Source organism: Hyperolius riggenbachi, chromosome 5 (assembly GCF_040937935.1).
Source record: "Hyperolius riggenbachi isolate aHypRig1 chromosome 5, aHypRig1.pri, whole genome shotgun sequence".
In the NCBI taxonomy this organism is placed as follows: Eukaryota; Metazoa; Chordata; class Amphibia; order Anura; family Hyperoliidae; genus Hyperolius; species Hyperolius riggenbachi.
The window spans coordinates 388,352,421-388,368,000 of NC_090650.1; the positions used below are offsets into that span (position 1 = coordinate 388,352,421).

Consider the following 15,580-nt stretch of genomic DNA (forward strand, 5'->3'; position numbering starts at 1 on the left):
AACACAAGTTTTGAGAGCAGTAGTTTTCAGAGACTATAGGTCTAATGTAAACCGTTACATTTCATAACAGGCTATTTGATGTTTCTCTGGCCGCACTGAAAGCTGTCTGGACCTTTTTTTGTGTCTGGATATACATTTGAAGCTGAGGTCCACTATAATGGGCCCACTCCCTTATGATCGACTACAACTGAACCTATTTATGGTGACTTTAAAACATGAGAGATCATGGGAACATGAGAGATTTCTGACCATAAAATGTAGACTTTGATGGAACACTGCCTCAAATCTTTGTAACTGGTGTATTCTAGATAATGGATAACATATGTCATAAGTTTGCTGCATGTGAGCAATAGCTTTATTCTCTTGCAGTCTGGGCTGATATTAGGATGTGTGGCAGACGGAGAGCAATCTTAGCTTGCTTACCCACAATCCTTTGCAGTGATTCAACGAAGATGTAGCCTACTCTTTGAATAACTTCAGAAATAGGTAACCTACAGTACAGAAAAGGAAAAAAAACTTCCATTTCACATCATGAACTCCAAAACATTGTTTTTGGCTTGTGAAGGGCAACAAAGAAATATATCCACAGATCATTGAGGTGCGTAGTTAAAACATCAAAGTTCCTGAATATAGTCATCACAAGGAGACATCAATGATCATGTGCAGGAGGGTATGGAAACAATTATGGATCCCAACAGGTCGTTCTAGGACAGATGTTCTAGGAAATAGTGTACAGGAGACAGCGCACAGCCCAGACATGTGATAAATCAGCCCCACTTAATGTGTGGGATGGATGGTGTCCGTTTGAGTGTCACCTGCAAATAGGTCATTTAAGTTAGGGTGGAAAAATTACTTGAAAATAGGAACAGATAAGCAAACCACTTTCAAAATGGCACAATTTTTTTTTTGACTTATGTATTACCCAACTAGCTGACGGTGTCCCATGGCCACTAGGGTATTATAAGGGGCTTAAAGTGAACTAAGCACTCTTTTATTCCCTGTAATTTCTGCTGGTTTCTAATAGCTATAGGAGCTGCCATGTCCCCCCCCCCCCCTTCTAGCTGCCCTTATTTATGCAGAGGGAAGGTGTGAAGATAGCATACGTGACTCCTGTAACTCTTTGAAGCATGTTGTCCTAATTACCCTCCCCCACCCCCACCCCCCCCATATAATAATGTGTTGTTTGCTTTCTTGTAATGTGTGCAATAAAGCAATTACATCAGTCCTTAGCTGTCTGAAATGTAAAAAGAAAAGGTGAAATGGAAGTTTTCTTTTTCTTTTTCAATGAGACACATTGCTGCCATGCATTTTAATGTGCTATTGAGATGCCTTGCTGCTAATAATGGTGCTTGGTTCACTTTAAAGGCACCAACAAGCAGTTTTACTAGAAAATGTTGTCCAAATATGGATTTGTCTTGAAAAAACAGAAGATGTTATTTAGCTTTATGTAAGCAAGAAACATCTCCCACAATGCACCACTGCTTAAAATGTAAATTGCCCCTTTGTGTCCCCGAAAGCCAGGCCCACATCCAGTACAGCTGGGGTGCAAAATGTACCTGTGACCTGTTAATTTTACAGAGCCATACGAATTCAACTTGCATACAGCGGTTTTAAATGATCCCGATGAGCACAAGGCATAGATTAATTTGGCTCTATGAGCTTTCCATAGGTTTACAGTGCTTAGTTGAATCTTTCTAAAGATTGTATGGTGTGTGTTAGATTGTCAATTTATTAATATACACACCCTGCAATTTTGTCAGTCTCCAATAATTTTTATCATAATTGGGGAAAAATTGAACATACGTATATGGTACATTGGTCAGATTTTTGAAATGTTACAATCAGTCAGAAAAAAATGGTTGCAATTCTTGAATTGAACAGATATTTAAAAAATTATATGGAGTGTGGCCACCTATACACTGGTCGATTGCCACCAGATCGACCAGCAGATAGATCCCTCTGTGATCGAATCTGATCAAAGAGGGATGTATTGGCTGCCTACACTGCAAACAGATTTTTTCAATCGATTTCACTATGAAACCGATTCACAATCTGTGGAGCTGCCGCTGACGCCGCCCCCCCCCCCCTCCCCTGCATACATTACCTGATCTGGCCGGCGCGAGTCCCCCGGTCTCCGCTGCCTCTTCTTCGCTCTGGGCTCCAGCTTCACTTTACTTCCTGTCTGGGGAAGTTAAAACAGTAGAGGGCGCTCTAGTGTTTTTAATTAAACTTCCACTGACGGGGAGTAAGTGAAGCCAGCTGGAGCCCAGCGTGGAGAAGAGACAGCGGGGACACGCGCCGGCAGAACAGGTAATGTATTACCGCTAGCGTTGGTCTTGGGACATTCGAACGTCGCTATCGACACACTCCCGACCCGCCAGCGATCGAGCAAAATTTTCCAAGCGGACAGATCGACGGGAACGATCGATTTCGGACGGAAATCGATCGTTCGGTCAGCGTTTGCGCAATGATTTCACAGCAGATTCTATGACCGTGATCGAATCTGCTGTATATCGACGGAAAATAGTATAAGTGTATGGGCCCCTTTACTCAGAGGAGCTCATAATCTAATCCTCATCATAGTAATTTGTCCATCATTGTCTAGGGCCAATTTTAGGGTGAAGCCATTTAATTTATCTGTATGTTTTTGGGATGTTGGAGGAAACGGGAGTACCCGGAGGAAACCCACACAGCCATGGGGAGAACATACAAACTCCATGCATATGAAGTGCACTGGCTGGGATTCGATTTAGAAACCCAGCACTACGTCAGTGTGCCGCACATATGTGCTAAAGTAAAGTTGCATTCACATTGTCTAATGTACTACAATAGATTAAAGCAAATCTGTAGTGCTAAAAATTCTGATACTGATCTATGGAGAGGGTCCAGTTGGTTGAATACATACAATGAGGTTGACGGCATTGGAATGAGAGGACAGGAAAGGCTCAATAGGATCCATACCCTGCTCTACTTTTATAGCTAAGTACCAGACCTTTGTTTTTTTTTCATTCACTTCAGTTTTACTTTAACGACAGGGTTTTTATAGCACATCTAAAGTGAGAAGGATATGATGAGATTTTTGCATTTACTTCCTTTTAAACAATGCAAATGTCCTGGCACTCCTGCTTATCTACTGCATCTAATACTTGTAGCCATAGCCCCTGAACAAGCATGCAGATCAGGTGTTTTTAGCTGAAGTCTGACCGGTTTATCCGCATACTTATTTCAGGTGTGATTCAGACACTACTGCAACCAAAGATCAGCAGTACTGCCAGGCAACTGGTATAGTTTAAAAGGAAATAAATATGGCAGCCTTCAAATCCTTCAAATCCTTCTCTGGTCAGGTGTACTTTAGATTTGTGCCTAGGCAAAATCCCCTGCTAGGAGCTCCAGGGATACTTATTGCTAATAAAACATTGTTTCTTGAGGAATGCTTGGTGAAATTTGCCTTCTCAGTGGTTTCGGGCACCCCGAGCTGCTTGGTTACTCTGTTTTCTTGAGGAAAGAATATTGTTACTGTAGAGACTATAAAAACAATCTTTGCATGCAAGCTATAATTTAATTGTAGGTCAAATTTAAAATATATTTGCCTTTTAAACAGCACCAACTTATTAACAGCCTTTGTTGAATTTTATTGCAGGTATTTGGCTTTCAGGCTGGTCTCACCTGTCTTGACAGCAAAGGGTCTTATTGCAGTCCTGTCCCCATTATTCCTGCCTTTAGTACTGCAGTGTATGGAAAGCTACTAAGACTGCCACAATATTGGTAAGTTTTCTTGTGTATATTTTATAGTTTCATTTTTGAAGTGATTCTGTAATGAGAGGGACATGGAGGCTGCCATATCCGTTTCCTTTACAGCATTGCCAATTGCATGGGTCTCCTTTTTCTCATAAAAGGGGAAAATTGATCGACTTGTGCTTGGTTATTTATAGCATTATTGTCAATTGCAATACAGACATTAATGGTACATACACATGGGGGACAAAAGTGGTTGGTCGCTAGCGCATAGGGAAAGCGCACATGATGGCCCCGCCCCCGCGACAGATGTCTACACGTCTCTGCCCAAAGGTAGAGACGTGGCGGAAGCTGTCGCCAAAGGTTCCTCCCCCCCGCCAGAAGCTCCATACATTGTGTATGGAGTTGCTGTCGCTAGTCCGCATACACACGGCGGACTAGTGGCAGTTGCGTCGAAGTTGCGGCGACAGCTGTTGCCGGCGATTGACCAAGTCAATCGCCCAGCGACAGCTCAGACTAGCGACGGTTTGTGGCGCGCGCATCATACACACCCCCCGTGTGCCACGTGGTTGCAGCGACAGTTGTAACCCGTGTGTATGTAGCTTTAGTCTGTGACAAATACATGGATCGCTCATGCATAATACAATAGGAACATCCAACAATACAACTACAGCAAAGTTCCAGGTATGCAGCACCAGCGCATACCAGGTTACATGTGTAACCGGCCAAAAAAGCACAACCCCCCACGCAGGATAGTATACGCACTGAGCCTCCGGTGATGTCCTGTAGCTCCTGGTGACTTTCTGACATCCTCTGTGCATGATGAGAGCCGTGCACGGACGCCGGAAGCAGCTACGCGCTACAGGATGTCGTTGGGGGCTTGGCGAGTAAGTCCCGGTTATCCCCTCAGGCATGCCAGTTAGTTGAGACTTCTGGTCGCCAGTTCCAGATAACGGGGCCTTTGCTATACATGTTCTGGTAGACTTTAATATAACAGAGGCTGGAAACAATGAGAAGGCTATTCTCTGAAGAACTTACAACGTAGAGTAGCTTAAAATAGCCTCTGAATTTATGAAAGCGCAAGCAAATAAAAACACATTTACTCGAATATTATTAAAATGTGCCCAGTTTTCTGGTTTGCAAACCAACCTGTAAAAATTACCAATATTCCAACCAGATCAGGAGGCCAAGAGTGCTGGGTTCACTGGTCACTATTATGGGTGAACCTATCAAAATATTTAGGCATACAGAACACCTATAACTTTATCAAAGCAATTAACATTTATGTGTCTTCCCAAATACCATTGCATGGGCTAAATCTAATGATAAAACTATTTGACATACGACTTTCCAAAGGTGCACTGCTTACAGTTGATGAAATCTCATCTAGATAATTAAATGTATTTCAGATATCTTGAGGTGAGGCATGAAATTAGGTTTTAGTTAGGGGATAAGCAACAAACATTAAAGAGAACCCGAGGTGTGTTTATAGAATGTTCTCTGCCTATATAGCCCAGACTCTGTTGCTATCCCAAACCCCACTAAGGTCCCTCTGCACTCTGCAGACCCTCATAAATCACAGCCGTGCTTTGAGGCTGTGTTTACATCTGTAGTGTCAGTCTCAGCTGCTCCCCTGCCTCCTCCATAGCTCCGGTCCCTGCCCCCGTCCCTTCCCTCCAATCAGCAGGGAGGGAAGGGATGCAGGTGGGGGCTGGAGTTCTGCAGGAGGCGGGGAGAGTAGCAGACTGGCACTATAGAGATAAACACAGCCAGCTCTGACAAGCTGTTTGTCAGCAGCGTGGCTGTGATTTATGAGGGATTGCAGAGTGCAGGGGGACCTTAGGGGGGGTTGGGATAGCAACAGAGGCTGGGCTGTATAGGCAGATCCAGCCTCTGTATGCAGATAATATTCTTCAAACCCAACTCGGGTTCTCTTTAAGGCAGCCATACACTGGTCGATTGCCACCAGATTGACCAACAGATAGATCCCTCTCTAATCAAATCTGATCACAGAGGGATCTATTGGCTGCCCATTACTGTGACGAGCAGAAGAACTAACAGTAGAAGGCGCTCTATTGTTTGAACTTCAGCTTGTCACAGGAGGAGACAGGAAGTAATGAGGAGACAGGCCAGCCAGAGAAAATGTCAGCATGGACCGGGGACTCGTGCTGGCGGACAGGTAATGTATTGCTTCCGCTATGCTGGTTGGTCGTCACTGAATCGATTGCCGCTAACGACATGCTCCCGACCTGCCCGTGATCAAGCAAACTTTTCCGCCGGGACAGATCGAATGAATTGATTGTTTTCGGATGGAAATCGGTTGGTCAACATTTGCGTTATCAATTTCACAGAAGATTTGATCACAGTGATCGAATCTGCTGTATATAGACGGGAAATCGACTTAGTGTATGGGTAGCTTTAGAGTCTGTTGCCCTGGTAAGCCTATTGATTGGGCTGAGGATTGATAAAACGCTTAGCTTTGTATTGCGGTTTCCTAACTGGTAATGTGGTAAGAATGAATGCTACTCTGGCTAGATGGAGAATTTACTTTGAAGGAGCAGAATGTGACCATAATGACATGATACAGTATATGTCACTAGCCTTATCCTGGAATAGGCATAGCCACATAAGGACTCTGCATGGGGATTATTCTATTCTGGCAAGCACACACACAAAATTAATTATCAGGTGCTATCTAGCTGTACCAGGGGCAAAAACTAATCTGATATTTTTATTTCTATATTATTGGCGTGTAATAAATTGCATTAATTTTGGGGTGGGAGTGGGGGAATGGAATTTTGAAGCTTGTTGAGGTACCATATATTCTGACTCCTAGAGTAGTGTTTGCTGGGCTAATTGAGTGTGATCATTTGTCCATATACCAAAAAACACTCCTATTATTGCTTAGTCATAATGCCAGGATGCAAATTCTGCTTTACCTGGAGTATTATTATTATGTAAAAGCGCCAACGTATTCATAATACAGACAATTGTACACACAAAATATAGACATGGGTACTTACTGTACTACAGATGCCTTTATGCTGAACTCATGGATTACAATGGTTAAGACTCCGTATAGAATAACCTTAAAGGGGAACTTCAGCCTAAACAAACATACTTTCATTAAGTTACATTAGTTATGTTAATTAGAATAGATAGGTAATATAATCCCTTACCCACCCCTGTTTTAAAAGAACAGGCAAATGTTTGTGATTCCTGGGGGCTGCCATCTTTGTCATGGGGGCAGCCATCTTTTTGGTTGAAAGGAGGTGACAGGGAGCAGGAGACACAGTTCCAACTGTCCTGTGTCCTGATCACCCCTCCCAGCTGCATGTGCTAGGCTTCAAATGTCAAATTCAAAATGTAAAAAAAAAAAAAAAAAAAAAAAAAAAAAGAAAAAGCTCCAAAACAGCAGAACGAGAACAACATCATCAGAAATCCCATCATGCTTTGCACAGCATTAGAGGAAAAATGCCCTGGCAGTTTTTTTCTGTGCAGCTAAAAATGAGGCTTGTATAAGAGGAAAAAAGTTCTGATGCTGTAAAACAGTTAAAGAAATACCAGGCCTTTCCAGTGCTGCTGAGTCAATTTTTAGTCTGGAGGTTCACTTTAAGGGCTGGAACCCGAGCGATTCAAAACGCTAGCAATTTCCCTAAACGCTCAGCTAATGTTAATGGATGGGCCAAATTCCACTGGAGCGATTGCGATTACCAGAATTGCAAATGCAGGACATGCATCATTTTTAGCGTTAGCGTTTCTACAATGTAAAGTATATAAACGCTGGCGTAATTGCTCATTAAAACCTACACAGAGCGATTTTGCTACCATTTTTAAATTCCTGCACACTGTCAAAAATTTAAATTAATTGAAAGGACCAATCAGAATTAAAACCGCTAATCGCTACAGAATCGCTGGCAAAACGCTTACACTTTTTAAAATCGCTTCCAAACTAGCCAGAAAACACTAATAAAATCGCTTACAAAACGCTCATTAAATACACTAGCGATCCTCAAAGTAGTTATTTACTTCAAAACTATATCTTCTGGGGCACTTGAGTTGTCATATTTTATGAAGAATGTACCTCAATTAACTTAAAAAATGCACTTTCTCCAATTCTTTCCCTTAAGTTTTAAAATGCTACTATAAGTAAAAACCCACACATTCTATTTGCCCTTTTGTTTCAGCTATCACAATATTTAAATTATGTTCCTAGTACATTGTATGACGACAATGTATTATTTTGGGGGGGAAAAAAACATGATTTGGGTGTAAGCAGATCTAGACTTTCTCTGCACTTTTTCAACACGTTTCTGTCCAATTGACACGAAATCCTTAAGCACAGTGCTCACCTAAAGATGGATCGGGGATCCACGGCGATGTACAAACAAGTGGATCCCCGATCCATCTTCCAGAATCGCGTACAGCGGGAAAAGCAACTGGCGTGTACGGGTCTCCAAACAATTGTGGTAATTTGCACGGGAATCTATGGGAATCCGCAGTGATGGTCATGATTTCTGCATGTCGCTAAACATCGTTAGGGATGGCCCTGATTAGAGGAACTCATGTAGAAGCATGTGATCAGTTTGATCAGCCGATAGATTTGTAAGGTCCTGATTTGCTGTGATGACTTCCTGGTTTAACACATGATCAGGACCAGCAAATCGGAACCTTACAAATCTATCAGCTGATCAAACTGATCACATGCTTCTCCATGAGTTCTCCTAAGCGGGGCCATACCTAAACATAATTTACCTTTAGTTAAATGATGTTACAAAAAACTGATTGTCCTAAAAAATTTTTTTAAAAAACTCTGTTCGCGAGAGAAATCGCAGCACTGACACCTTCACAGTGTACCCAAACAACGCAATGCACAGCACTGTTATGTAAACGCCACAATAGCAACGCAAGAGTAATAAAGTAGAAAAATAAATGAGTGGAGCAGCAGTCTGGTTAAATGAAGTGTAGTTTGAAGTGAATAAAACTCCAGATGAAACGCATCAAATAGCACTTGAGCTAAATCGAAGTCAGCGTGAGCGCTGAGAGTTTCATTGAAGTCATGCAGTGAGTGAGAATTAGTCTGCTAGAATAACCTGGTAATGCCATTAAACTCTGAGTCACTCTTCAAAATTATACCACCTGCTTTATTTGCCGTTTCAGATTTTACATCCCTCCCTCTAACAGTACACACATGATGCTACACATGTTTTTTCTCTCTCAGAAGAGAAAGCTTGCAAGGCAAGCTAATGTAGCTTTTTTCTTTTTTCTTTTTTTTAACTTTTTTCTTTTATTATAAAAAAAAAGACATTTTATGAACTGTTATGGAATCCCCGAGGTGGTATGTTTTGAGTTAACAGCGAAAATCCCAACTTTATTTCTGACATAAATCAGAATTGGGAGCGTTCAGATTGTGCGATGGAGCTGTGCAAATATTCCGCAGTAAGAAATTGCAGCGCTGTGGTCTTTTTTTTTTAAGTATTTAAATATGTGACATTTTGGTATATAGGCCTGTGAGAAAATGTTCTGTCTCTTTGCGATTTGTGTAGGTTGCTTTTCATGTATAAAGCGATTTTGTTTTATGTCTGTTGTTGAATGGCAACTATGTGGTTTTTTTTATACTTATGTGATGTTGAAAGTTTTAAAATTCTTCAATTTCATGGCCTCCTCTACTGTCACGGATTTGATGGTTTGTTTTTGTAATTCATAATGACATTTATGTAATACAAATATCTGCCAGTGGCCTACTATTTACTTAAAGAAACACTATCAAAATGACTATGTACAAATAATGTCTAAGGCCACGTTCACATTATCAAACGCAGTTGGCCGTGCTATCGGAACATAACGCGTGCGAAAATCTGGCGTCCATGCTTGTGACCATATTTTAAGGGCACTTTTATTGACCTGAAGAAGCAGGCTGAGACCCGTGAAACGCATTGTTCTTTTAATCATGCTGAATAAATAATTTACATTTTTTTTTACATTTACCCTGAGGTTTGGGTTCTTCCATCTGGAGTGGCAAAGACACCTCCCTTCACCCTATTATTATTTTTTGTTTCATTACATTACCTATTTTTGTGTGCCTCCACCCCTCCGTACTATACTTTACATCTCCTTTGGAGGTGTTTACCTTCCAAGTGTGGTGTTATCTACAACCAAGAAGGACCAACCAGGAGTGCTACCATCCAGTTCCAGTAGGACCTGGAATACCGAGCGCGGATGGTTATTTCTCTGTTAGCGATATATGGTGGTTGCAGGGACTTTGTGAGTATAAATACTCTTATACTACAATCTAACATCTAATACTCCACAATACTGCACCAATTGGCTCCTGGTCTGTCCTTGTAATACAGATGACTGTGGTATCCCCACAGTGACCACCTTTTCTACTATGTTGCACATAAATTACATTTCCTCTGTTCTCTGCAGACAGTTCAGTCAGAGACACAGCAGCTGCTGAGAGCTTTCTCTCACAGAAAGGATTAATAGATGCACTGTGAGGGAATTCCCCCTCCCCTCATGGTTTGCACTGCTGTCAGTTAAGAGTGAAAAGAACTTTATAAAGTAAACGAAAGAGATAAGCAAATTAAATGTATACATCAGTATTTACCAGCACTTCAGGAACTCTCAATATCCCAAGTAAAAAAAAAAACGTTAATCGATACTGTTGCCTTAAGGCCCCTTGCACACTCGACAGGTTGCGTCGTATCACGGTATTTCCTGGTGCAGCTCGGCACAAGGACCATGCAAGTCTGGAGGTGTGCACAGTTAACGTGCTGCGACACGCCACACAGACAGTATCCAAATAGCTGTAATGCCGGTGCAAAGGCAGCAGTGTGTTAACGCATCATCCATGCTTACCGTGCAAATTATGGATTAATGCAAGGCAATTGGCGACGCAGGCACTGTGAACGACGGGAGCGTGGTGTGACGCGCATGTGCAGGCCGGCGTGAATCCCAGTGACGGACTTCCTGCCCAGCGGGGAGAACGTCACAAGCTGGGAGCGGGCCTGTGCATATGACCCTGTCCTGGCACCATGGCGCAGGGTTATATGAAGCCTCGTTTCTGCCGTGCCGTGCGGTGCGGTACTTGCACCACACATTTGCAGTGTAAAACTGGCTTTGAGGGAAACTGAAGTGAGATATGGAGGCTGGTATATTTATTTAATTATAAACAATAATAGACTGGCTGCCCTGCTGATCCTCTGCCCCTCAATGCTTTTTAGCCATAGAACATGAACAAGCATGCAGAGCAGGTGTTTCTGACAAAAATCTGACTAGATTAGCCACATGCTTGTTTCAGGTGTATGATTCACACTACTAATGACAGAATGATGAGCAAGACTGCCAGGCAACTGCTGCTGTTTAAAAGAAAACAAATATGGCATCCTCCATATCCTTCTCAGTTCTCATTCCCCTTTTTTTTTTGTCTAATTAGACGAACTCCACTGCGCCTGCGTGTCCGTGGCCGAGCACGTCCAGTAAAAGCCAATGATTAGCAGCTGCTACTGTGCTAACTGCTACCGTATGCATATGGGTTATTTCCCATGGAAAGGTTTTATTTGACAAAATGTCAGAGACATAGTGTATCCTAACGGCAATCATCAAAAATTGTATTTAATTTAGCTTGTTTTGCCCCCTAGCACTCTCAAGAAAATCAACATGGCCCATGGCCTAAACAGTTTGGACACCCCTGTTATAGTTGAACAGCATATCCATGCAGCGATCAGCTGATAACCTACAGGCAAACAAAGGGGTAAGCAGAGCGGTGACGCAAGCTTGCCCTGGCATGCGGCACCGCAGCTACAGTCTGCAGGCCACATGGAATGGGCCACCAGAAAAGGCTTGGTGTGCTGAATTAGGCCCCCAGGCTGTACTTGGAACATACGTGAACTATAGTAGTGTTGTAATGTTTGGTGGGATGATGAATGGTGCAACAGTGAGCTATATCTTGCTGTCAGAAGCAAAGGAATACAATGTGCTAATTGTTTATTGTTCTGCCATTGCAGCTTGCTAAGCAGTGTCATGGGGCAGCTGTGTGCTCGCCCGGGTAGCGCAGAACATTTGTCCCAATCATGAAGGTGCAAAAATATAGAGTTTTTACTGAGATGGCAAAGAATGGACATCTCGGCCAAGGGCTGTCTAGCTTATATGTCACAGCCCAGTAAAGAGTGCTCTGAACAGCTGGATTTTGATTGCTTACTAATCGGCCAGGGTGAATGTGAGGATTTGCCAGCACTTCAGTGAGCCTTATTTTATAAACGCGTGAAATTAAAGTAAAGATGTTGCCCGGAGCAACCGATCAGTTTCAGCATTTAAATGAAATGAGAACTCAGAATAGTAATCAGGGTTGCCAATTGAGCGGCGCTTTGAGATGAACAGGAGAAAAGTGCTATACAAATGTTATTGTATTCAGGGCTGTGGAGCTGAGGAGTCTGAGTTGGATGACTTTTGTACTGACTCCACAGCCCTGGCTTTATTCTTATTTATTATTAGCTGCTCCGTTTTCTATCAGTTTTCTTTGCTATGTTGGGAGAGGCCTTCTTTGATGCTGAGTATAATTTGTCTTCTTAAAACAGACGGTATTTGTAATAAATCACCATGAACCTCCCTGGCGGGAACCCTGAGCTGGCTCAATGCAGAGCAATGGAGCGCAGCAGGCGTTTTTACTCACCTCCCAGGTGATCCAGACGCTGGCAGCCAATCTACTTTCTCCCCACGAAGGCTCTGAATCACTCTGGTGAGATCGCCATTAGTGATCTCACTACAGAGTTACACCGCCACCTGGAGGATGGGGAGAAAATTGCAGCGCTGGAGCCCAGAGAGGTGAGTAAGTGCGTGGGCTGCTGATGGCATGATTTTTTTCCTTGTTTTAGAGCCTGAAAAGTTTGGTAAAGACCCGAAAATTCGGAAAAAATCATACCGCCAGGGAGGTTAAAGGACACCTGAATTAAGAGGGATATGGAGGCTGCCGTATTTATTTCCTTTTAAAGGGACACTTAAGCCAGAAAAAAAAGTTTTACTCACCTGGGGCTTCTACCAGCCCCCTGCAGCAGTCCTGTGCCCTCAGTCACACACTCACTAATCCTCTGGTCCCCCGCTGCCAGCTAGTTTCGTTTTTGCTGTCAGGACTGTCAGGACTGGCCACGCGTAGCTTTCTCTGCATTCCCGACTGCAATTAGCGCTATTGCGGACCGCAACGCGTACAAAGATACGCGTTGCCGCATTACCTACGCATAGATATGCGGCAACGCGTATTTTTGTACGCGTTGTGGCACTGTGCAGTAGCGCTAATTACAGTCGGGAATGCGGAGAGAAAGCTACGCGTGGCCAGTCCTGTAGGGCCTGTCGGCAAAAACGAAACTAGCTGGCAGTGGGGGACCAGAGTATTAGTGAGTGACTGAGGGCACAGGACTGCTGCTGGGGGCTGGTAGAAGCCCCAGGTGAGTAAAACTCCTTTTTTTTTTTCTGGCTTAAGTGTCCCTTTAATCAATACCAGTTACCTGGCTGCCCTGTAGATCCTTACTTTTAGCCATAGACACTGAACAAGCATGCGGATCATGTGTTTCTGACATTTTTGTCAAATCTGACAAGATCAGCTCCTTGTATGTTTCTGGTGAGATTCGGACACAGCCAAATAGATCAGCAGTGCTGCCAGGCAACTGCTATTGTTTAAAATGAAATAAATATGGCAGCCTACATATACTTCTTGCTTCAGGTTTCCTGTAAGTGAGAAACTGTGGTTACCCATGATGCAGCACTCCTGAATAAGAAAATCTTTTATGCCCTTGAAGCCAGGCACACATGCAGAACCACTGGTGTATAGCAAGGAAGCCTTTTGCTAATAAATTTTACAGAGCCAAATCAATCAAACATGCATACAGCCTGTTTAAGACTTTCTAGTCCTCATCAGTGCATGGCAGGGATTGATATGGCTTTATGCAATAGGGCTTGGACCAATACTACAGAATACCCAGATCGCTCATGGTAACAAACAACCACTAGGAAAGTATTAAGGTGGCCATAGAACTAACAATTATGGGCAGATTCGACAGAGACAAATTTATCTCTAATCGAATCTGATGAGAGATACATTTGTCTTTTTGTTGATCCTGCCCATATACTACAAGCAGATTCCCGTCCGATTTCAGCATGAAATTTTAAGGGAATCCGCTGCGTCCGAACCACCGTTCACCCCCAATGTGTAAATTCCCCCCGCCCCGTGTGCATTGATACGTTACCTGTCCTGTAGCAGCCTCCGCGCAGTGTCTAATCTCTGGGCGGCTCTCCGTACACACTACTGGCGCATAGTGTATGACGTCAGCGCGTAGCATCTGATGTCAGACGCTATGCGCCATTGGCGTGTATGGAAAGCGGCCAGGCGGTTTCGGACACAGCACGGAGGCAGCTAGAGGACAGGTAATGTATAAATGCACACACTTGCATGTGTTGGGGGTTTTGTCGTCTCGTCGCCCGTTCCGGAAATCACCGTCGTACCACCGCACAGCCGACCAACCAACTTCGGCCCCGACATGTTGCGGCATGCGCAATTGACCGTGCGACCAATTTCCGGCCTGATATTGGTCGCTTTGTCGATCGGGCATGCACTTTGCGGCATTGATTTTCATCCAATTTGATTATAATAATCGAATTGGATGGTCGATCAGCCTCCCAAGTCACCTGATGTGTGGCCACCTTAAAGAGGAACTCCAGTGAAAATAATGTAATAAAAAAAGTGCTTCATTTTTACAATAATTATGTATAAAGGATTTAGTTAGTGTTTGCTCATTGTAAAATATTTCCTCTCCCCGATTTACATTCTGACATTTATTGCATGGTGACATTTTTACTGTGGGCAGGTTATGTAGCTGATGCTAGCTGTTTTGGCTGTTAGAGACAGCTGTAAACCGCTAATTCCTGTCTGTGAACATTGTTACATTGTAACAAACTGCCAAAAGTACCGCGGTACTCAGAGCTTCTTGTGGGAGGGGTTTCAGCACAAAATCAGTCACACAGCGCCCCCTGATGGTCTGTTTGTGAAAAGCATTATATTTCTCATGTAAAAGGGGGTATCAGCTACTGATTGGGATAAAGTTCAATTCTTGGTTGGAGTTTAACTTTAAGGTGCTAAAAGGCACTGAAAACCCTCTTACTGAAAAGCAAGGCTGAGTATAATTTGCCTTCTTAAACTGATTCTATGCTGGTAACAATTGAGAACTCTACTGAACTACTATTGGTAAATTACATTTTAGATTTGTGTCTGGAGATGAGCTTTGCAGAAGAAGTACCTTGCCAGATTAATTTGGTGTGTAAACAAATGTGCTACTGCTGTTTTTTTCACCACAGTCCTCCATAAAGATCCTCACACTCCTGAACTTATCTTCTGTCTCTTCCTTGTTTATTTCAAGGGTCACACTGTGAAAAACTCCCTTATCTCTCAAGATGGACAATACAAAACTTTTAACAGCTATATTAACATCCTTTACATTGATTAGATAACATGTAATTGCTTTGTTGGCTGAAGACTTGTTTGAGCCTTTGGTTAAAACTTTACTCACTAGTAGTTGTTGGGTTACATCAAAGCAAAAACTGAGCAGAGATGTATACTGTACTGTGGATGTGAGATACAGTAAGTTAAACATACAGATTAGAGGAGGATTGTTGTTTTTTCTGCTATCTCATTTGGTTTTCAAAGATATCCAGGGTCACTCTGCTACCTGAATTGTTTTTACATTTGGTGGCCTTGCCTGCTAGTTGGAGGAAGGGGAGGCATACATAGCTATTCCATTATTGCTTACATAGGCCATAAAAGGGGCCATACATCAGGCGACTTGGCGGCCAATCA

General features: G+C 42.9%; 1 protein-coding gene across 5 annotated transcripts in view; it reads left to right on the plus strand.

Moving 5' to 3' along the window:
* Nucleotides 1–15,580, plus strand: part of VPS13B (vacuolar protein sorting 13 homolog B) — a 1,202,086-nt gene that overhangs the window by 181,102 nt on the left and 1,005,404 nt on the right. For all 5 annotated transcript variants that reach the window (XM_068237718.1, XM_068237720.1, XM_068237721.1 and 2 more), the window contains exon 16: nucleotides 3,641–3,765. In XM_068237718.1, the coding sequence (XP_068093819.1) occupies nucleotides 3,641–3,765 (125 nt within the window). The remainder of the gene's footprint in view (nucleotides 1–3,640; nucleotides 3,766–15,580) is intronic.